The sequence below is a fragment of the Pyrus communis genome, chromosome 7 (genome assembly GCF_963583255.1).
Source record: "Pyrus communis chromosome 7, drPyrComm1.1, whole genome shotgun sequence".
Lineage (NCBI taxonomy): Eukaryota > Viridiplantae > Streptophyta > Magnoliopsida > Rosales > Rosaceae > Pyrus > Pyrus communis.
In genome coordinates, this window is record NC_084809.1 from 6903203 (window position 1) to 6924678 (window position 21476).

Genomic DNA, 21476 nt, shown 5'->3' on the forward strand with positions numbered 1-21476 from the left:
TTAAACAAGCGTGTCATCGCGTTCAAACCAGTTCACGAAAGAAGGTAAAATTACTAGTGTTGAAGTTAAAATAATACAGTACATACTAGAAATCACTCCTCAGGGATTTTTTCTGAAAGGATGGCGTTCGTTTGGCATCATATCATGCATTTTCGAGTACAACAGCAACTGAGAAGGGTCACTACCGCCGCCGCCACTGTTCTGGGATGCCCGCGAACTCTCTTGCAGTTTCATCTTCTCAAAAAGATACTGCTTTTCAGCCTCGGCTTCACTCAACCGTTGCTTTAAGTAACTGTTGGCATATTCTTCCTCTGATTTATCTGACTTGGCAAGAGCGATCCTCTGAAGCCTGTCAGCCTCTCGTTTTGCCTCATTGGCCTTGAGTTGGAACATATCAGCCTCTGCATGTTTGAGCCGCACAATTTTCTCCAGCTCTTCAATTTGACTCTTCTTTTTTTGCCTCTCAAGCTTTAGCTCTTGAACTTCTCTGGCCTTGTCCTGGAGTTCCCTGTCACAAGCCTCAACAGCCATTCGGGATTTCTTATACATTCTCATCTTCTCATCAGCAACCATTTCCATCTTCCTTATGGCCTCCTGCACCACTTCAGCGATTTGATTACAAGCCTCCTGTGGTGCTATTAGCCGTCCACTTTCCCCGTTTTCCAGGCTCTTTGGAGAGTCTCCCTCAAGCTCTTCATAAAAATAAAAAAACTTCAAATCAGGATGACATAGATTAAAGATAAAATAAAAGTATGACAGCAAAGTATGCAGATACTGCAACATAAACTAAAATTCCACAAAAATTCGTCCTATGGTTGGAGTGGAATACTATTCCACAAGACTTGACAGTACCACAATACATCTTTTCCCTAAGAAGCATACCGAATTTGACACCACGAGGAAAATAAAATAAAATAAAATGCTTCAAACAATTCTGTACCTTGGAAAAACATCAATATTGCTCTGCAGGCTGCTGTTGAATCTGCAAGTCCACTTTTTATTTTTTCCTTGAGATCCTCACACTTACAAAAGAGTTTTTGCCCTCGGGTGTCTTTGCTCCCATGAAAAATCCTACTAACAAAATCAAGCTCCCTTGTCAGAGCCTCCCGATCCCAGGCAGGAGCGCAGTGTTGAAAAACATCTTTGACCCAGCCCAATAGCTCAGATGTTCGACTGCAAGCTCGACACCTGAAAAGCATTTCGGATGGCCCTGCTCCGCTCTTACCAGAGGCTCCCATGCTTATTAGACCATCACGAATAGCACAGTCAGTGTGAGTCCAATGTGAACACAAATCACAACCAACCCAACGGCAAGTGTTCACTTCAAAATCGAACTTGTTACATATTACACACATGCAAAGATTACAGAAACCATTTCTTTTCGTACATATCTCACAGGTACAATCATCAGCTGGAATCTGGTTTTGGCATGCTATATTTCTGCATCTCTTGTACATGAAAACTTCAATTAAGGAAGTTTGAGAGAGACTGATATTTGGATGCAAGAATGCCAGAATCCCAGTATTTATTGCAACAAGGATTTCAAGCTGCACTCTGTGTGCTCTGATCAATGTCTTAGCCGTTAAGTCTGCTCTACTCTGAACAAGTTTCTGCAAAACAAAAAATTCTTCTCTCTGCTGCGAACCACCATTTCCATCAAGGATGACTCGGAGGTTGTTCTTCAATTCTTCATGAAACTCATCAGGTAGGTGATGCATCTTTTCAGTGATTATATCAACTCGCTCTCTTGCTATATCTCGAAGAGATATCTTATCAGCACTGGAAACACGGCGAATAACTGATTGTTCAGGGCAATCATTTTCTGCTTTCCCATTTTCCATCTTCTTTGCCATTATGGCATCAGCAGTAGGCCAGGTTTCTCGAGAACTGGCACTCTCGGTAGGGGACTCACGTCTATGATCAGAATTTGATCTGGGTTCTTCTGGGGAAAGCCGAGGATCTGAAGATACAAGGGACAGTGAGGTTTGTAGTCCCCCTGCTCGTGGTTGCTGACGTGGAGGAAGCATTCTTGATGAAGGCTGTTGGTGTATATTGGAACCAGATGATGTACCCATCCACCAGTTCCCCCTTATATACGACTGTGGCAAAAGAAGTACCACCATCACCATCAGTATTCAGTACCATAAAACTTAAAATCTTTTGAAAAATGTCATGACAAACGCATATTCTGATATCTGACGAGAGAAATGTGCAGGAGCAAAAAAGATATCCTCCATAACAACCAAATAGAGAGAGGTTCAATTTCTTTAAAAGTAACTTGTCACAAGAAGGTTTCTTATTGTTGCGAAGAAGCAACACGCATTCAGCACTTCTTATTGTTGCGAAGAAGCAACACGCATGCAGCACCACCAAAAGAAAACACATGTGCATGCACACATAAACAATTACAAATATCTGTAAGAACGCATTTTCAACTACAAGAAACTCGATTAGCTTATTGTGATTAGGCAAGCTGCTGCGAGAAGCATATCATCTAGTTTCTACGGCATCGATTAAATACAGTTATTAATAATATAAACTTCTCACGAGACATTATAATTACTATTCCTATTCCGATTCAGCTAGTATCAAAGCAAAGTGATTCCGAAGAATTATACATCACAAAAGAACTAGTTTTTACTGAAATTGAACAAAGTAAGACAGCGAATTTAAGCTTTCTTCTGCCCCTAACATTATCAATCTAAAGCTAATTTCAACTTTCAAGCAAGGCTATAGTGAAAAAAAAAAAAAAAAAAAAAAAAGTCTCCAATTCCCAAATTTTCGAAATGAAACAACTTTCAAACCACAAGAACATTTCACAAACACACAACAAAAAAGGCAGACCTTTACCAATTCCCACACAACATAAATCCCCAAATTTATTTACTTTTCACAGAAAAAACCTACTTTTCCATTAAATCTGCTTCCGCTGGTGATTAATTTGATACAAATCAACGACTCACACAGTACAGAGAGAGAATTACAGCAACAAAGAGTAAAATTAAAAGGCTAAGCAGTAAATTCAAAGGTCAGGGAACCGATCCCAATCTGAGTACTTGCCTCGGTCCAGTGCTGGGGGTTTTGCTAAATTACTAGATCAATAGCAGTAAAATGAATGCAACTAAAAGAATTTTCTTTCATTTTCTACCGTATTTTCTCGGCGACCAACCAGAAGAAATGGGGGGGGGGGGGGACGGAGGGAGAGAGAGAGAGAGCTGACCAGACGAAGCCGGAGAGAAGATTCAGCTGCCCAGTAGAGGACAAAGATCAGCGACGCGGAGAGACAGATTTGTGGAAGTTTTTTATTCGTCTCCTGTAAGGCGTTGTTTTCCGATTTTACCCTTGGAACGCGCAATGGAGTTTTTTCACCCGGACAGCGGGGTCAAGACTTTCAACGTCGTGTATTCTCGAGGTTAAAATGGTCATTTGAAGTATGGGATGCTTGACTTTTGTACATAGCCTATATATATGGAATAAAATATAAATTTTAGGTAAAGATAAATAAATGTAACGTGGTCTAGAGGCATTTCCCTTCTCCATTTCTTAGTCAATCAAATTACAAATTAATTAGCACTAATTAGTAAGTTAATATGACGAAAACTATTATGTCTCTTTAAATTTATCAAAACTGAAAGTATCATTATTTATGTACAATGTTTTATCCATTAATTTAGTTGAACTTTCAAAAATAGTCTTTCAATAATATCTTAGGCTCATTTGAATTGTGCTGGAATTAAAAGTTTTTTAAAGAATAAAAGAATTTTTATTTTATTTTTTATGTAAATAATATTGTTTGTTAAAAAAACAAAAAAAAAACTTCTATTTCAAAAATAATTGTTTGGCAAAATTTTTAAAAGTGCTTTGAGTAGAAAGCAAAAACACTTAGTATTTTTTATTTATTTTTAACAATGAACTAGCAATAATGTAATTCAAATTTGTACGAGAATTCAATCTAAAACCTCTTACTTACAAGTAGAAATGAATATTACCAGATCGTAATACTAAATAGCCAAAAACACTTGGAATTAAAAGCACACATTTGGTTGCTCGGCAAACAACCGCTTATTTGTACAAGCGTTTCATAGAATAACACTTTCAAACTAACTTGTAAACACCAGATTGATTAGGTTTACAAAATAAAGTTGAACAAGGCACAAACTAAACAAGTAATTAGTAGTAATCCCATAATTAATAACACTCCATATATCAACACTGCCACCGAAACCTACAACTGAAAATTTGTAAGAACTAAAACAGGAAAATTGCTTTATGCTCCCTTATTTCTTGCCAACAGCCCCATCAAATATTATATCCTAACAATTATGTCCACACATTTTATGAACTACACCTCTAAGACCCTACCCCAACTGAATTTTGTGCATGAGAAAAAAGAGAGCAAAAGGAAACTTGCTTTGTGCTCCTCATTTCTGGCTGCCAGCTTCAACGGGCTCAACCACCTCGGCCTCTACCGTCTCGGGGTGGTTGTGTTGCGGTCCTGGGTGCTGTACCTCGGCGTCTAGTATATCTGGGTTGTGTTGCCGGAGTTCGGGTTGCTGAATTTCGGCAGCAGGTGTGGACCATTTCCCAGAGAGTGCCAGACTCATCATCTCGTATATCTTTCCACCCAGCTCTGCTGGATTTTCAGGCTGCATTAACAAGGCGTACAAGGTGAACGGGTTAGACGCTCACAGACATCATCAAACAAGCATGCAATGATGCAATGATGCAAATCGTCATTTTCGGGTGTTGGCTACAGTAAATTCCTAGAGAATAATAGTTGTGTGTAGCATCTTGTGTCTCAACCCAACAAATATTTTTGGTCCCCTTATAATCCTAAGAGCAGTTTTAACGAGAGATATAAAGCAAGTACGAATACTCACAGTAAAACCACTTGATACCAAAGCTGTATTGTACAGAAGATCAATAGCTCTTATAGCATCCTCATCATCCGGGTTGGTCTTGCTTGCAGCCTACAAATCAGGGTTAAAAGTGTTATCAAATTTGCTACAACCGTCAAGTATTCAAATGATTGGAACTAGCACTTTCTTTGTGCAAACATACATTTAAGTTTTTAATGATTGGGTGCTCGGGATTAATCTCAAACACCCTTCTGCCTCTCATATACTCCAGGCTAGAGGTATCACCAACAGTTTGTGCCTTCATCAATCTGGATCCAATCAAAAGTTCAGAAGATAACATTTAGGTTCCAATACACGAATTTCTAAAAATTGTAAATAGCAACACAGAAGCCTCTTACCTCTCCATGTTGGCAGACCAGCCAAACTTCCCAGACACAAGAACACAGGGTGACGAGCTAAGACGGTTTGAAATCTGAACACTGGCAACTTTGTCGCCCAAACGCTTCTTAATCCAATCACATGTTTGGCCATATTCCTGCTTAATCTCCTTTTCTTTTTCCTCATTCTTATCCCCTGCAAAAATGTCATTCACACTCAGGTTTTCAGCTAAGTCCTTGGCAAAGGAAACGTAAAATCAAAGAAGCACAAAGATTAGCAGCCACCCATCCACAGCAGAACAGAAAAGTAACATGAAAAGGCTCCAGTGAACTAACCTAAATCGAGATCTTCCTTGCTAATATCAATGAAATTCTTCTCCTTGTATGATTTTAGGTTCTGGATGGCAACCTCATCAATGGGATCAACTAAGTACAACACCTACAACAATAGAACAACATAAATCATGATGAATCATAAAACAGAACGAAAAAGAACATAATCATATATTAGCATCAAGTTAATTGAGAGACACTACATACTTCGAGGTCCTTCTCAAGAAGTTTCTCCAGGAATGGTGTATTGCTTGCACTTGTCACGCTGTCGGAAGCAACGTAATAGATATCCTTCTGCTCAGGTTTCATGTTTTCAAGATATTCATCCAAGCTGATCATCACATCCTCACTTTGGGAAGAGAAAAATCTAAGCAACGGAGCAATACGCTTATGATTTTCACGATCTTCAATGCAACCCAGTTTCAAGTGTTTGCCAAAATTTTCCCAGAACTTTTCATAATCCTGCAACAAACAAAAAAGGGTATGTTTAAAGATTATTATGGGAATATATCATTCTCTACCCGCAAGCAAGCAGATGGCTGGCAAAGATCAGGATTCACAGTCGTAGCTACAGGTAACGTAAAAGAAAGGAGACATGCAAGAGGAGGTAATTGCCAAGATGCTGAAATTTGAACTATATTTCTACAAGAAGGTAAATATACAAAAAAATGGATGATAAGAAAACAGAACCAAAATCATACTTCTCTGTTCTCACTCATGGATATTCCAAGGATCATGTCAAAGGCCTTCCGAACCAAGCGCTTCCTCATAATCCGTACCTTCAAGTAGATCACAAAAATAATAGTTTGTTAAATAAACTAACTAGAACTAAAGGTTAGAAAGATAGTGAGGTGGATGTACTTACAATACGACTCTCCTGAAGAATTTCACGTGAGACATTGAGTGGAAGATCATTTGAGTCCACAACACCTTTGACGAAGCTTAAATATCGTGGGAACTGCTCAGGCCAATGTAAAAACAATTAGAACCATTAAGCTTACATTTAAGAGAACCATGCATTACAATGTTGTAGAAACATCTTTTGTGTTGTTTACCAGTTCTCCATCAAAGTCATCTGAAATGAACACCCGTTTCACATAGAGCCTTATATTTTTTGTCTTGGGATTGACTATGTCATCTTTCCCCATAGGAGGGACAGCTGGCACATATAGAATAGACCTGAACTCTACTTCACCCTGCAAATAGCAACGTCTTTCAGCTTAAAAGCAAAAGAAATAAGAAATGAAGTGTACATAGTCAAACAATGATACATTTTATCCTAAGTTCAGGGAACTAATGCCGCATTCTCAATTGCAATTCCATTCTAGATAATTCCCATTCATTACCCAACTTAATAAGATATCATGACAATTGCCGCCATACATAAGTATGCGGTTTAAAAAATTCTACAACAAAAAAGCCATTGTTAAGGAACTTCATTAATTGTTGATTCTACATAACTTTTACCCAACTCAAGAAGTAAAAATCATGTGATGATACAGATACAGAAATATGCAACATTTACTTCAAAATCTACAAGTACAAGAAAACGCATTTGTTGATTAACTTATTTTCTTACAACGAGGTAATGGTAGTTATACCTCTGTTGTGAAGTGCGAAGATGCTAGTGGATCCAAGTATTCATTGAAAGTCTTCTTGTAGAACTCATTGTAATCCTCTGTATTAACTTCCTTGGGATTGCGAAGCTGTACACATCAATTAAGATGATGTATGAGTTCTCCTGATAAAGTTGCTAAGATAAAAAGCAAAGTAAACATCTAAAAAAGAAACTGAGGCTCACCCATATTGGTTGTGTCTCATTAGTGAGATCCCAATCCCAGTATTTCTCAACAACAGTCTTCGTCTTCTTCTTTTTCTGTAAAAGTTAATTCAGTCATCGCATCAGTCATGGATAGGAATTTTCACTGATTCTCCTAATATGCAGAATACATTAGTCCAAGATTGATCAAGATACTGGATGAGAGAGAAATACCTCGGTTTTCTCATCTTGTTCGTCCGTTTTGGATTCAGCTGGATCTTCATCTACCTCAACCTGAACGGAAAGTCTCAATAGTTTCCGAGAGAATATAACTTACAAAACCTATGACAAAAGTACAATAGAGAAGAACCCTTACCTCTTTAGTGAATCCTTTTTCCTTCCAAGTGTATATAGGAAAGGAAACAAATTGTGAATAGTTATTCACAAGCTTTTCAATTCGTTCTGGATGAGCAAAACCTTTGTCATCGCGCTGAAAGTAGGCAGACAGACAAAGATTAGCTTGGAGATCAGTGTCTAGTACAAAGAGGTTTAAGAAATCACAAAGCAAGAAAAAATTTACTGACTGACCTTGAGATACAAGGTGATGCGGGTTCCTCTGGGAATAAGCTTCTCAGGATCAGTCTCCTCCTGAATTGTGTAAGAGCTAGCATTCACCTCTCCTTGCCATACATATTGCTTGTCAGACTTTGGGCTCTTTGTGGAGACAACAATCTGTAACCGATAGGAGACACATAACAATCAAGCAGTACAAAAATTTCTATACGGAAGTTTACGATTAAAAAAAGACAAACGGAAGTTGAATCCGCAAAGCATAGGAGGAACTTGGGTAATGGGAGGAATACCCCATCGTTATAGTCAATACCAAACTAAAAGTCATTTTTCTGGCCAAGAACTTACCCGATCTGCAACAAGGAATGCTGAGTAAAAGCCGACACCAAACTGACCAATCAGATTGGTATCACTTCCAGCATCTTTACTATCCTGATAAAACAAACTTCTAAGTATATAAGATAATTCAAAGCAGGATCTTAAATTTAAATATTTTTCAAAGACTTAGTATACCTTCAATGCCTTCAAGAACTTTGAAGTCCCACTTTGTGCAATTGTTCCCAGACAGTCAATAAGCTCTTGCCGAGTCATACCGATTCCAGAATCACTGCACACAAAGGAAAAGGCCAAACCATTGATACGATCAACAAGAATCATTAGGCACGAGCAAAGACAGAAACAACCAGTATAGCTTACATGATATTGATGATCCCATTGTCTTTATCAGTCTGGATACGGATATCTAGATCACCTCCACCCTTCAAAAGCTCAGGCTGTGTGACACTGAGGAAACGGAGCTTGTCCAATGCATCACTTGCATTGCTGCAAAAAAGAACATATTGTCAACATATCAAATGCTAAATAACTTACGACCACCTGGAATCAAACATAAAAACTATTTCTTGAATGCCAAGGAATCTTAAACATGGATTTTTTCGGTATTTCTTGGCTCCAACACTCCAATTGCAAGTTTGCTAACTCTTAAACCCAAATGTAAACAAATGGCGAAGTTAGCAACACACATCATATCCACGAATCAATATTACATAAAATGATATTAACACAAGAATACCTGATAAGCTCTCGAAGAAATACTTCCTTGTTACTGTACAAGCTGTTAACGATGAGGTCCATGAGACGACTGACCTGGCATCATGAAGAAAAGCACCACTTAAAAACTAGTTAATCCTCACAATAAAAGCTCAAAACCCCACAGAAGATCACATTACAGTACCTCAGCTTGATACTCATATGTCTCGGCGGGTGGTGCATCAGAGGCTGCAGCCGTGGATTCATACCGATTGCCGAAATACATGCCATGTTTTAAATTAAACTGAGTTGTGGAATTGGTATGGTTACACTTCCCAGGGACCAACACGGAGTGCCATCTGACTTTCCCATCAGTCTCTCCCACCTGCTCAATTTTTTATATATTCGAAGTAAGCTCAAACATCCAAAATTAAAAAAATAATTCAATAGAATTACTTCAAAAGTTTAACAAGAAATTGTCTTTATCCAATCGCGAAAACCTTTCGATTGAACACAATAAAATTGGCAGTAGCAGAACAAGAAATTTAAATTAAAAAAAAAAAAAAAAAAACCCTTGAAATATTAAATTATGAAAAAACAACAATTGAGGATTCCCTGAGAACCATTTTGTAATTAAAGTTCAAAATTAAAGAAAACCCAGTTATAAAAGCAACATTTTCGATCACACATATATAAAAATTCAGAATTATTCTCAATTTCTCGAATCTTGAAAAAATAAACCATGAATTTATGAGAAACCCACCGAGCCGCAGTGTGTAGAAGCACAAGAGATCGGAGCCGCAGAGTTCCGGTAACGTCCCCCGCCGTGGCGCAGGATGGCGGAGACGGAGCGTCGTGGGAGCCTGTGCATACTGGTTGAGATGGAGAGATGAAGGAGCAAGAGAGAGAGAGTGGTGCTTGTGAGTGAGAGAGAGGGCTGGAGATCGGAGAGAGGAGTTAGGGTTTAGTAGGGGTTTTCTGATGGAGATAGAGAGGGGTTTAGGAAGCTTCTGGACATAAAAGGGGTATTTTGGTAATTTTGATTCGTTGGGTTTTAGGAGTAATTGAGTTTGCAGATCAGTTTGGGCCGATCATTTGTGGTCGAAGATTTTCGTTCAAAGCGAAAAAAAATATAAAAACCCCCGAGCCAGTTGCTCTAAAAGCGTTTTGTTTTGTTACAAGCATTACTATGTAGTGAAAGTTTTTAGATTTACTCTCATAAGTGGCGAGTTCAATACTTACTCATTAAAAATGAAAAAAAAAAAAAACCAAAAAAAGGACCAAACCGGTCAAACTCGAATCGACTCAATTGGTTCAATTCATATTTATTTCCTTTAAAAATCCGATTTAAACCAAACAAAACCAAATTCATTCCAATAGTTAACTCTTTTTGTAATAGCTAAATGATTGTGAATATTTAGCTCAAAGTCATATTGATGAGTGGTTCAATTCACTCATGTTTACAGCTACTCATGTTTTTGCCCCTCGTTTGAGTAAGCAATAATAGGGGGTAGGACGAGAAATTCTTATATATACATGTTGCATTCAATCCTCCCCTCGTTTCCTCTCATAGTAATTGGTTTCTTGGACTGCAATGTGAGAGGTTGATGGGAAAGTGGATTGTGTTACCTATATTAGCAGCTTAAAAGGGAAAGTTGGAGGTTCAAGTTTGGCTAACAAGACATTGTACGATAATTATATAACTAACTTATTGTTCGCTTAGTAACCATTTTTATTTTTAGTTTTTATTTTTTTTCTCGTTAAAGATGAAAAAAAGGAGGAATGAAGAAAGGTGGAGAGAGGGTGGGGTAAAGGATGGTGGTGGACGAGAGGAGGGAGACACGAAGGAATGTATGAACTATGAAACAAAAGCTAGAAACAAAAACCTACTTAAAATTGTTTTTTAGTTCTTAATTTTTATTTTGTATACCATTCTCCACACTTTCTATTTCTCAATATTCTTCCCACCATCCTTCCTCAATCCTCGTTCACCCCTCATCTTTCGTTGTATGTTCCCTCTATTTGAAACGAAATAGTTATCGAACGACCTGTTAGAGTTTCGTTTGATTCCGGTTTTCGAATTCCTAAAGAACAGCTTATTCTAATCTCTCTCAAAGGCAGCAATAACTTTTTTCCTGTACTTAACATATCCATCAAAATTAAGCTTCATCACAAAGACTGATTATCTAGAGAGATATATGTTTATTAATCTTTAATATTCTCAATTATGTGATCTTTTCTTGGCCTTGATTAGTGTTTTGTACTCATCACCAATCATCATAAGCTCAAAATAATGATCTGAAAAACATATGTGTTGACAACAAACTAAACAAGTAATTAGTAGTAATCCCATCATTAATAACACTCCATATATCAACACTGCCACCGAAACCTACAACTGAAAATTTGTAAGAACTAAAACAGGAAAATTGCTTTATGCTCCCTTATTTCTTGCCAACAGCCCCATCAAATATTATATCCTAACAATTATGTCCACACATTTTATGAACTACACCTCTAAGACCCTACCCCAACTGAATTTTGTGCATGAGAAAAAAGAGAGCAAAAGGAAACTTGCTTTGTGCTCCTCATTTCTGGCTGCCAGCTTCAACGGGCTCAACCACCTCGGCCTCTACCGTCTCGGGGTGGTTGTGTTGGGGTCCTGGGTGCTGTACCTCAGCGTCTAGTATATCTGGGTTGTGTTGCTGGAGTTCAGGTTGCTGAATTTCGGCAGCAGGTGTGGACCATTTCCCAGAGAGTGCCAGACTCATCATCTCGTATATCTTTCCACCCAGCTCTGCTGGATTTTCAGGCTGCATTAACAAGGCGTACAAGGTGAACAGGTTAGACGCTCACAGACATCATCAAACAAGCATGCAATGATGCAATGATGCAAATCATCATTTTTGGGTGTTGGCTACAGTAAATTCCTAGAGAATAATAGTTGTGTAGCATCTTGTGTCTCAACCCAACAAATATTTTTGGTCCCCTTATAATCCTAAGAGCAGTTTTAACGAGAGATATAAAGCAAGTACGAATACTCACAGTAAAACCGCTTGATACCAAAGCTGTATTGTACAGAAGATCAATAGCTCTTATAGCATCCTCATCATCCGGGTTGGTCTTGCTTGCAGCCTACAAATCAGGGTTAAAAGTGTAATCAAACTTGCTACAACCGTCAAGTATTCAAATGATTGGAACTAGCATTTTCTTTGTGCAAACATACATTTAAGTTTTTAATGATTGGGTGCTCGGGATTAATCTCAAACACCCTTCTGCCTCTCATATACTCCAGGCTAGAGGTATCACCAACAGTTTGTGCCTTCATCAATCTGGATCCAATCAAAAGTTCAGAAGATAACATTTAGGTTCCAATACACGAATTTCTAAAAATTGTAAATAGCAACACAGAAGCCTCTTACCTCTCCATGTTGGCAGACCAGCCAAACTTCCCAGACACAAGAACACAGGGTGACGAGCTAAGACGGTTTGAAATCTGAACACTGGCAACTTTGTCGCCCAAACGCTTCTTAATCCAATCACATGTTTGGCCATATTCCTGCTTAATCTCCTTTTCTTTTTCCTCATTCTTATCCCCTGCAAAAATGTCATTCACACTCAGGTTTTCAGCTAAGTCCTTGGCAAAGGAAACGTAAAATCAAAGAAGCACAAAGATTAGCAGCCACCCATCCACAGCAGAACAGAAAAGTAACATAAAAAGGCTCCAGTGAACTAACCTAAATCGAGATCTTCCTTGCTAATATCAATGAAATTCTTCTCCTTGTATGATTTTAGGTTCTGGATGGCAACCTCATCAATGGGATCAACTAAGTACAACACCTACAACAATAGAACAACATAAATCATGATGAATCATAAAACAGAACGAAAAAGAACATAATCATATATTAGCATCAAGTTAATTGAGAGACACTACAGACTTCGAGGTCCTTCTCAAGAAGTTTCTCCAGGAATGGTGTATTGCTTGCACTTGTCACGCTGTCGGAAGCAACGTAATAGATATCCTTCTGCTCAGGTTTCATGTTTTCAAGATATTCATCCAAGCTGATCATCACATCCTCACTTTGGGAAGAGAAAAATCTAAGCAACGGAGCAATACGCTTATGATTTTCACGATCTTCAATGCAACCCAATTTCAAGTGTTTGCCAAAATTTTCCCAGAACTTTTCATAATCCTGCAACAAACAAAAAAGGGTATGTTTAAAGATTATTATGGGAATATATCATTCTCTACCCGCAAGCAAGCAGATGGCTGGCAAAGATCAGGATTCACAGTCGTAGCTACAGGTAATGTAAAAGAAGGGAGACATGCAAGAGGAGGTAATTGCCAAGATGCTGAAATTTGAACTATATTTCTACAAGAAGGTAAATATACAAAAAAATGGACGATAAGAAAACAGAACCAAAATCATACTTCTCTGTTCTCACTCATGGATATTCCAAGGATCATGTCAAAGGCCTTCCGAACCAAGCGCTTCCTCATAATCCGTACCTTCAAGTAGATCACAAAAATAATAGTTTGTTAAATAAACTAACTAGAACTAAAGGTTAGAAAGATAGTGAGGTGGATGTACTTACAATACGACTCTCCTGAAGAATTTCACGTGAGACATTGAGTGGAAGATCATTTGAGTCTACAACACCTTTGACGAAGCTTAAATATCGTGGGAACTGCTCAGGCCAATGTAAAAACAATTAGAACCATTAAGCTTACATTTAAGAGAACCATGCATTACTATGTTGTAGAAACATCTTTTGTGTTGTTTACCAGTTCTCCATCAAAGTCATCTGAAATGAACACCCGTTTCACATAGAGCCTTATATTTTTTGTCTTGGGATTGACTATGTCATCTTTCCCCATAGGAGGGACAGCTGGCACATATAGAATAGACCTGAACTCTACTTCACCCTGCAAATAGCAACGTCTTTCAGCTTAAAAGCAAAAGAAATAAGAAATGAAGTGTACATAGTCAAACAATGATACATTTTATCCTAAGTTCAGGGAACTAATGCCGCATTCTCAATTGCAATTCCATTCTAGATAATTCCCATTCATTACCCAACTTAATAAGATATCATGACAATTGCCGCCATACATAAGTATGCGGTTTAAAAAATTCTACAACAAAAAAGCCATTGTTAAGGAACTTCATTAATTGTTGATTCTACATAACTTTTACCCAACTCAAGAAGTAAAAATCATGTGATGATACAGATACAGAAATATGCAACATTTACTTCAAAATCTACAAGTACAAGAAAACGCATTTGTTGATTAACTTATTTTCTTACAACGACGTAATGGTAGTTATACCTCTGTTGTGAAGTGCGAAGATGCTAGTGGATCCAAGTATTCATTGAAAGTCTTCTTGTAGAACTCATTGTAATCCTCTGTATTAACTTCCTTAGGATTGCGAAGCTGTACACATCAATGAAGATGATGTATGAGTTCTCCTGATAAAGTTGCTAAGATAAAAAGCAAAGTAAACATCTAAAAAAGAAACTGAGGCTCACCCATATTGGTTGTGTCTCATTAGTGAGATCCCAATCCCAGTATTTCTCAACAACAGTCTTCGTCTTCTTCTTTTTCTGTAAAAGTTAATTCAGTCATCGCATCAGTCATGGATAGGAATTTTCACTGATTCTCCTAATATGCAGAATACATTAGTCCAAGATTGATCAAGATACTGGATGAGAGGGAAATACCTCGGTTTTCTCATCTTGTTCGTCCGTTTTGGATTCAGCTGGATCTTCATCTACCTCAACCTGAACGGAAAGTCTCAATAGTTTCCGAGAGAATATAACTTACAAAACCTATGACAAAAGTACATTAGAGAAGAACCCTTACCTCTTTAGTGAATCCTTTTTCCTTCCAAGTGTATATAGGAAAGGAAACAAATTGTGAATAGTTATTCACAAGCTTTTCAATCCGTTCTGGATGAGCAAAACCTTTGTCATCGCGCTGAAAGTAGGCAGACAGACAAAGATTAGCTTGGAGATCAGTGTCTAGTACAAAGAGGTTTAAGAAATCACAAAGCAAGAAAAAATTTACTGACTGACCTTGAGATACAAGGTGATGCGGGTTCCTCTGGGAATAAGCTTCTCAGGATCAGTCTCCTCCTGAATTGTGTAAGAGCTAGCATTCACCTCTCCTTGCCATACATATTGCTTGTCAGACTTTGGGCTCTTTGTGGAGACAACAATCTGTAACCGATAGGAGACACATAACAATCAAGCAGTACAAAAATTTCTATACGGAAGTTTACGATTAAAAAAAGACAAACGGAAGTTGAATCCGCAAAGCATAGGAGGAACTTGGGTAATGGGAGGAATACCCCATCGTTATAGTCAATACCAAACTAAAAGTCATTTTTCTGGCCAAGAACTTACCCGATCTGCAACAAGGAATGCTGAGTAAAAGCCGACACCAAACTGACCAATCAGATTGGTATCACTTCCAGCATCTTTACTATCCTGATAAAACAAACTTCTAAGTATATAAGATAATTCAAAGCAGGATCTTAAATTTAAATATTTTTCAAAGACTTAGTATACCTTCAATGCCTTCAAGAACTTTGAAGTCCCACTTTGTGCAATTGTTCCCAGACAGTCAATAAGCTCTTGCCGAGTCATACCGATTCCAGAATCACTGCACACAAAGGAAAAGGCCAAACCATTGATACGATCAACAAGAATCATTAGGCACGAGCAAAGACAAACAACCAGTATAGCTTACATGATATTGATGATCCCATTGTCTTTATCAGTCTGGATACGGATATGTAGATCACCTCCACCCTTCAAAAGCTCAGGCTGTGTGACACTGAGGAAACGGAGCTTGTCCAATGCATCACTTGCATTGCTGCAAAAAAGAACATATTGTCAACATATCAAATGCTAAATAACTTACGACCACCTAGAATCAAACATAAAAACTATTTCTTGAATGCCAAGGAATCTTAAACGTGGATTTTTTCGGTATTTCTTGGCTCCAACACTCCAATTACAAGTTTGCTAACTCTTAAACCCAAATGTAAACAAATGGCGATGTTAGCAACACACATCATATCCACAAATCACTATTACATAAAATGATATTAACACAAGAATACCTGATAAGCTCTCGAAGAAATACTTCCTTGTTACTGTACAAGCTGTTAACGATGAGGTCCATGAGACGACTGACCTGGCATCATGAAGAAAAGCACCACTTAAAAACTAGTTAATCCTCACAATAAAAGCTCAAAACCCCACAGAAGATCACATTACAGTACCTCAGCTTGATACTCATATGTCTCGGCGGGTGGTGCATCAGAGGCTGCAGCCGTGGATTCATACCGATTGCCGAAATACATGCCATGTTTTAAATTAAACTGAGTTGTGGAATTGGTATGGTTACACTTCCCAGGGACCAACACGGAGTGCCATCTGACTTTCCCATCAGTCTCTCCCACCTGCTCAAATTTTTATATATTCGAAGTAAGCTCAAACATCCAAAATTAAAAAAATAATTCAATAGAATTACTTCAAAAGTTTAACAAGAAATTGTCTTTATCCAATCGCGAAACCTTTCGATTGAACACAATAAAATTGGCAGTAGCAGAACAAGAAATTAAAAAAAAAAAAAAAAAAAAAAAAAACCCTTGAAATATTAAATTATGAAAAAACAACAATTGAGGATTCCCTGAGAACCATTTTGTAATTAAAGTTCAAAATTAAAGAAAACCCAGTTATAAAAGCAACATTTTCGATCACACATATATAAAATTTCAGAATTATTTCTCAATTTCTCGAATCTTGAAAAAATAAACCATGAATTTATGAGAAACCCACCGAGCCGCAGTGTGTAGAAGCACAAGAGATCGGAGCCGCAGAGTTCCGGTAACGACCCCCGCCGTGGCGCAGGATGGCGGAGACGGAGCGTCGTGGGAGCCTGTGCATACTGGTTGAGATGGAGAGATGAAGGAGCAAGAGAGAGAGAGAGTGGTGCTTGTGAGTGAGAGAGAGGGCTGGAGATCGGAGAGAGGAGTTAGGGTTTAGTAGGGGTTTTGCTGATGGAGATAGAGAAGGGTTTAGGAAGCTTCTGGAGATAAAAGTGGTATTTTGGTAATTTTGATTCATTGGGTTTTTAGGAGTAATTGAGTTTGCCGATCAGTTTGGGCCGATCATTTGAGGTTGAAGATTTTCTTTAAAAGCGAAAAAAAAAATAAAAACCCCCGAGCCAGTTGCTCTAAAAGTGTTTTGTTTTGTCATTAGCATTACGATGTAGTAAAAATTTTTAAATTTACTTTCATAAGTGGCGAGTTCAATACTTACTCATTAAAAATGAAAAAAAAAAAAAAACCAATAAAATGACCAAACCGGTCAAACTCGAATCGACTCAATTGTTTCAATTCATATTTATTTCCTTTAAAAATCCGATTTAAACCGAACAAAACCAAATTCATTCCAATAGTTAACTCTTTTTGTAATAGCTAAATGATTGTGTATATTTAGCTCAAAGTCATATTGATGAGTGGTTCAATTCACTTATGTTTACAGCTACTCATGTTTTTGCCCCTCGTTTGAGTAAGCAATAATAGGGGGTAGGACGAGAAATTCTTATATATACATGTTGCATTCAATCCTCCCCTCGTTTCCTCTCATAGTAATTGGTTTCTTGGACTGCAATGTGAGAGGTTGATGGGAAAGTGGATTGTGCTACCTATATTAGTAGCTTAAAAGGGAAAGTTGGAGGTTCAAGTTTGGCTAACAAGACATTGTACGATAATTATACAACTAACTTAGCGTTCGCTTAGTAACCATTTTTGTTTTTAGTTTTTATTTTTTTTCTCGTTAAAGATGAAAAAAAGGAGGAATGGAGAAAGGTGGAGAGAGGGTGGGGTAAAGGATGGTGGTGGACGAGAGGAGGGAGAAACGAAGGAATGTATGAACTATGAAACAAAAGCTAGAAAGAAAAACCTCTTAAAATTGTTTTTTAGTTCTTAATTTTTATTTTGTATACCATTCTCCACACTTTTTATTTCTCAATATTCTTCCCACCATCCTTCCTCAATCCTCGTTCACCCCTCATCTTTCGTTGTATGTTCCCTCTATTTGAAACGAAATAGTTATCGAACGACCTGTTAGAGTTTCGTTTGATTCCGGTTTTCGAATTCCTAAAGAACAGCTTATTCTAATCTCTCTCAAAGGCAGCAATAACTTTTTTCCTGTACTTAACATATCCATCAAAATTAAGCTTCATCACAAAGACTGATTATCTAGAGAGATATATGTTTATTAATCTTTAATATTCTCAATTATGTGATCTTTTCTTGGCCTTGATTAGTGTTTTGTACTCATCACCGATCATCATAAGCTCAAAATAATGATCTGAAAAACATATGTGTTGATATGTTAATTTTTTGAAGCAAAAACCAGCAAAAAAAAAGGAGGGAAGATGAAAGAGAAGAGAAGCTCGCATGTTGCTCCTCCATTCCTTCTTTTTATTTATTTCATTATGTAGATTAATAAACATTTAGTGATATAATTAATTACATACTCTTCTGATATTACACAAAGAAAGTGAAGGCAGTAGGATTTGGCTACAGATGAAGAGAGGTGTCAATAAGGTCTGAGTTGTCAAAACTTTTTGCAGAAGCACTTGCTGCGGCAGCAGGTGCTTTTGTGCTGTTGGGCCATGAGTTTGTGGAATATGGCTGCAAATTAAGCCCGAGAGAGAGTGAGTGATCTGGAGGAGCACTTGGCCTAACCGGAACGACGATATCGGATTCGAATGAGAACTTTGCAGGCTGATGATCAAAATGCCTTGTTGTACAAACAACCCGTTGGTGATCAGTCTCTGATAACTTCTTCAGAAGCTGCTGCTCCTCCCTCCTCTCCTTCACTTTCTGCAGCTGCCTGAACCTTTCTTGCAGTAGAGCAATGGAGGAAACTGAAACCAAGGTTGGATCAGAAGCACTTTGCCTGCCCATTGAAAAGCAGCTTTTGCGCTTTTGATCTCTGAAGCTTTGTAGGTGAAGGGTTTGGTGGTTTTTTTTTTTTTTTTTTTTGGTTTTGGCTATAATTGGTGCTGAAGGGCCAAAACGGAATGAATGTGTTTATATAGCAGATGGATTATATATATGAAAATTGAGTTTTTTTTTATTTAAATTTTAAGACTTTGGATGATGTAATATAAATAAGAATCGGCTGCTTTTCTGCAAAAATCCAATAGGAAAGGTTTAAGGTACTGGTCTAGGGAAGGCTGGGTTGGTGGAAGGGTAGGCAAAAGCACTTTTGGAAAAAGCTAGAGTGCAAGAAAATAGTCCAAAATGAAATGGAAGTAAGCATTTGGAAGGGAGTTTTGGAGAATCAACTGTTAGGTCATGCTTGTGTCCTCTTGTCTTTTAAGACACTGTTGGCATCGATGACTCTGATTTTATCTCCAAGTTGCATTTGGGGAAAGATTGATTCTTTTTTGTACCTGCTTGTTTTAAAAATTCAGCATTTTAGATTTTTATTAGGGTCGTCACTAATATATGACTTAGTGTTATTACTCTTCACTTGTAAGTAAGAGAGATTCGATTTACTTGAATGACGAGTTTATAGTTATTATAGATGACTCATCGTGTGGAGTATTCTCCAAATTATACTGGTACTACTGTATAGTGACATTTATCTAAAGAAATCTTAAGTTGACTCATTTAGATGACAAATTTGATACTAAGTTATTTTGGCTGACTCATTACGTAGGTTATTTCCTGAATGTCTACCCCTTCAAATATAATTTCGTTTCATAAAAAAAATGTTTGTGGTGGGGTTTTGAAGGTGAAGTTCATGGAATGAAGATGGGGATGTATATAAAAGACAATGATTAGAAGGAATATATATATTTGGAGTCATGGTGTTTTTGATGGGGACACATTTCATGCACTTTGTATATGCAGATGAGGAGGGCTGGCATTCACTAAATAATTAACAAAGTTCTAAATCAAGGTTTACAATTCTGTTTGTCTTTTACATTCATGGTCAAATATTTCACCGAAATTGAAAGAAGTAATTTGGTCGGTGAAGAGATTTTTCAGTGCATCGGTAATATGATTTGGTACACCTTGTATAGTAATACAATTAGTTTGAAACTTAAAAATGAATTTTCAACCAATATAGTATGACACTTAATGTCGGGCCATGTTCCCGGTACAACATAAATTTTCTCTAGTCAGTGTTATAATATTAATCACATTCTTGCTTCTTTATAGAGTCCATAAGACTACGAGACCATATAGGTCATAAGTTCGGATTTATACAATCTTATATTTATCTTTCTCAACGCATAATTGGTTGTGTTTATCTATCTTATTATGTGACTAATCACGTGATGAATAGATTATCCAAAAAAAAAAAAAAAATCACGTGATGAAGAGTATGTTTAAACTAAACTTAAATATAAACACGTAATTGTATAAAACGGATGACACCCAAAAATCTCTCGAGATATGGGTATGTTTGACGAGGATATGAAAATCAGGAAAGTTTCGCTTCTAGCATTTATCCTTGCTAGATTTGGAGGAATCTGGAGAATTTGAATTGTAAAAACACTGGCAGGTGGCATGTGACACAGAAAACAGGTACTAAATATACTATTTGGTTCAACACTAAAACTAACCAAACAGGTACTAAAAGTGATAATTTCCCTCTTTTACTATTGCTATACGTTTTTGTTTAACCATATTTGTTGTTTATATTTGATTTATTCAGTCTAATAATCAGAAATAAGAATGGTGTGTAATAGAAAAATGATGTGCGGTTATCATCTTTCTGATTTAAATTAAACTGCGAGAAGGAAGATTTGAACTTAAATGTAGATAATAAAACACACTACGTTAGCCAACTTGACTACGCTCGAGTTTGCAAAGATTATAACAGGTTCGATTGTATGGTTTCAAAAGGAAAAAACTAAGTTGAGAGATGCTTGTGTTGTAGGAAATGATAAGAATAGTGTAGTGTGGGTGGTTATGTTGCTTGGGATTGAAGGTTTGGTAATGCATGGAATAATTGAGATTGAAAAGATCCAAGTCATATAAATGGAGGACATGTGGGGGTCCAAAGCCAACGCAAACCTCAGGGATTTTGATTTCTGTGAAGAATCAACTTTTGCCATAGAGTGGATGCCCTTCTTTGTTTTCTTCCCTTGAAACAACCAAGCACTTGAACCCAAAAACTAACTAATCATTATTATTCTTCGTTTTGAGAGACTTTTTAATGTGTTCGGAACATAAGCAGTACGTCTTATGTTCTTAAACAAGTGGAGGGAAGTTATTTTTTCAAGGGTTCATTCACTTGTATAATGATATATGATGTATGTATCTATGTTTCGGACATCCTCAAAAATCTATCCTTTCTTTTATTGAGAAAAAAATTAATTCAATTATATCACAATTCTTTCATGAAAGATGGGTTTCTTAAATTAATGACATGTTTATTTACAAGGAATTTGAATTATTTTGATTTTGAGTAAAATATAAATATTGAAATTATATACTATTT

General features: G+C 37.2%; 4 protein-coding genes across 4 annotated transcripts; all 4 read right to left on the minus strand.

The window, feature by feature from the left end:
* LOC137740030 (OBERON-like protein) lies at positions 1-3360 on the minus strand. The gene is made up of 3 exons (XM_068479817.1): positions 3221-3360; positions 941-2099; positions 1-692 (listed from the first exon to the last, which is right to left on the minus strand). The coding sequence occupies exons 2-3, from the start codon at positions 2073-2075 to the stop codon at positions 100-102; spliced, it is 1728 nt and encodes a 575-aa protein (XP_068335918.1). The 5' UTR covers positions 2076-2099; positions 3221-3360; the 3' UTR covers positions 1-99.
* A 644-nt stretch (positions 3361-4004) lies between these two features.
* Positions 4005-9976, minus strand: LOC137739057 (heat shock protein 90-6, mitochondrial-like). The gene is made up of 20 exons (XM_068478534.1): positions 9691-9976; positions 9133-9312; positions 8971-9044; positions 8595-8720; positions 8412-8505; positions 8247-8330; positions 7917-8060; positions 7705-7818; positions 7563-7622; positions 7371-7445; positions 7171-7275; positions 6625-6765; positions 6435-6527; positions 6271-6348; positions 5777-6031; positions 5573-5675; positions 5258-5432; positions 5062-5167; positions 4881-4970; positions 4005-4646 (listed from the first exon to the last, which is right to left on the minus strand). Exons 1-20 carry the CDS (start codon positions 9796-9798, stop codon positions 4422-4424), a joined length of 2430 nt encoding a protein of 809 aa, XP_068334635.1. The 5' UTR covers positions 9799-9976; the 3' UTR covers positions 4005-4421.
* A 1305-nt stretch (positions 9977-11281) lies between these two features.
* Positions 11282-16975, minus strand: LOC137739586 (heat shock protein 90-6, mitochondrial-like). The gene is made up of 20 exons (XM_068479209.1): positions 16782-16975; positions 16223-16402; positions 16061-16134; positions 15685-15810; positions 15504-15597; positions 15339-15422; positions 15009-15152; positions 14797-14910; positions 14655-14714; positions 14463-14537; positions 14263-14367; positions 13717-13857; positions 13527-13619; positions 13363-13440; positions 12869-13123; positions 12665-12767; positions 12350-12524; positions 12154-12259; positions 11973-12062; positions 11282-11740 (listed from the first exon to the last, which is right to left on the minus strand). The coding sequence occupies exons 1-20, from the start codon at positions 16887-16889 to the stop codon at positions 11516-11518; spliced, it is 2430 nt and encodes an 809-aa protein (XP_068335310.1). The 5' UTR covers positions 16890-16975; the 3' UTR covers positions 11282-11515.
* A 1557-nt stretch (positions 16976-18532) lies between these two features.
* On the minus strand, positions 18533-18922 carry LOC137740445 (uncharacterized). Its single transcript, XM_068480315.1, has one exon. It carries the CDS (start codon positions 18920-18922, stop codon positions 18533-18535), a length of 390 nt encoding a protein of 129 aa, XP_068336416.1.
* Positions 18923-21476: the final 2554 nt, after the last annotated feature.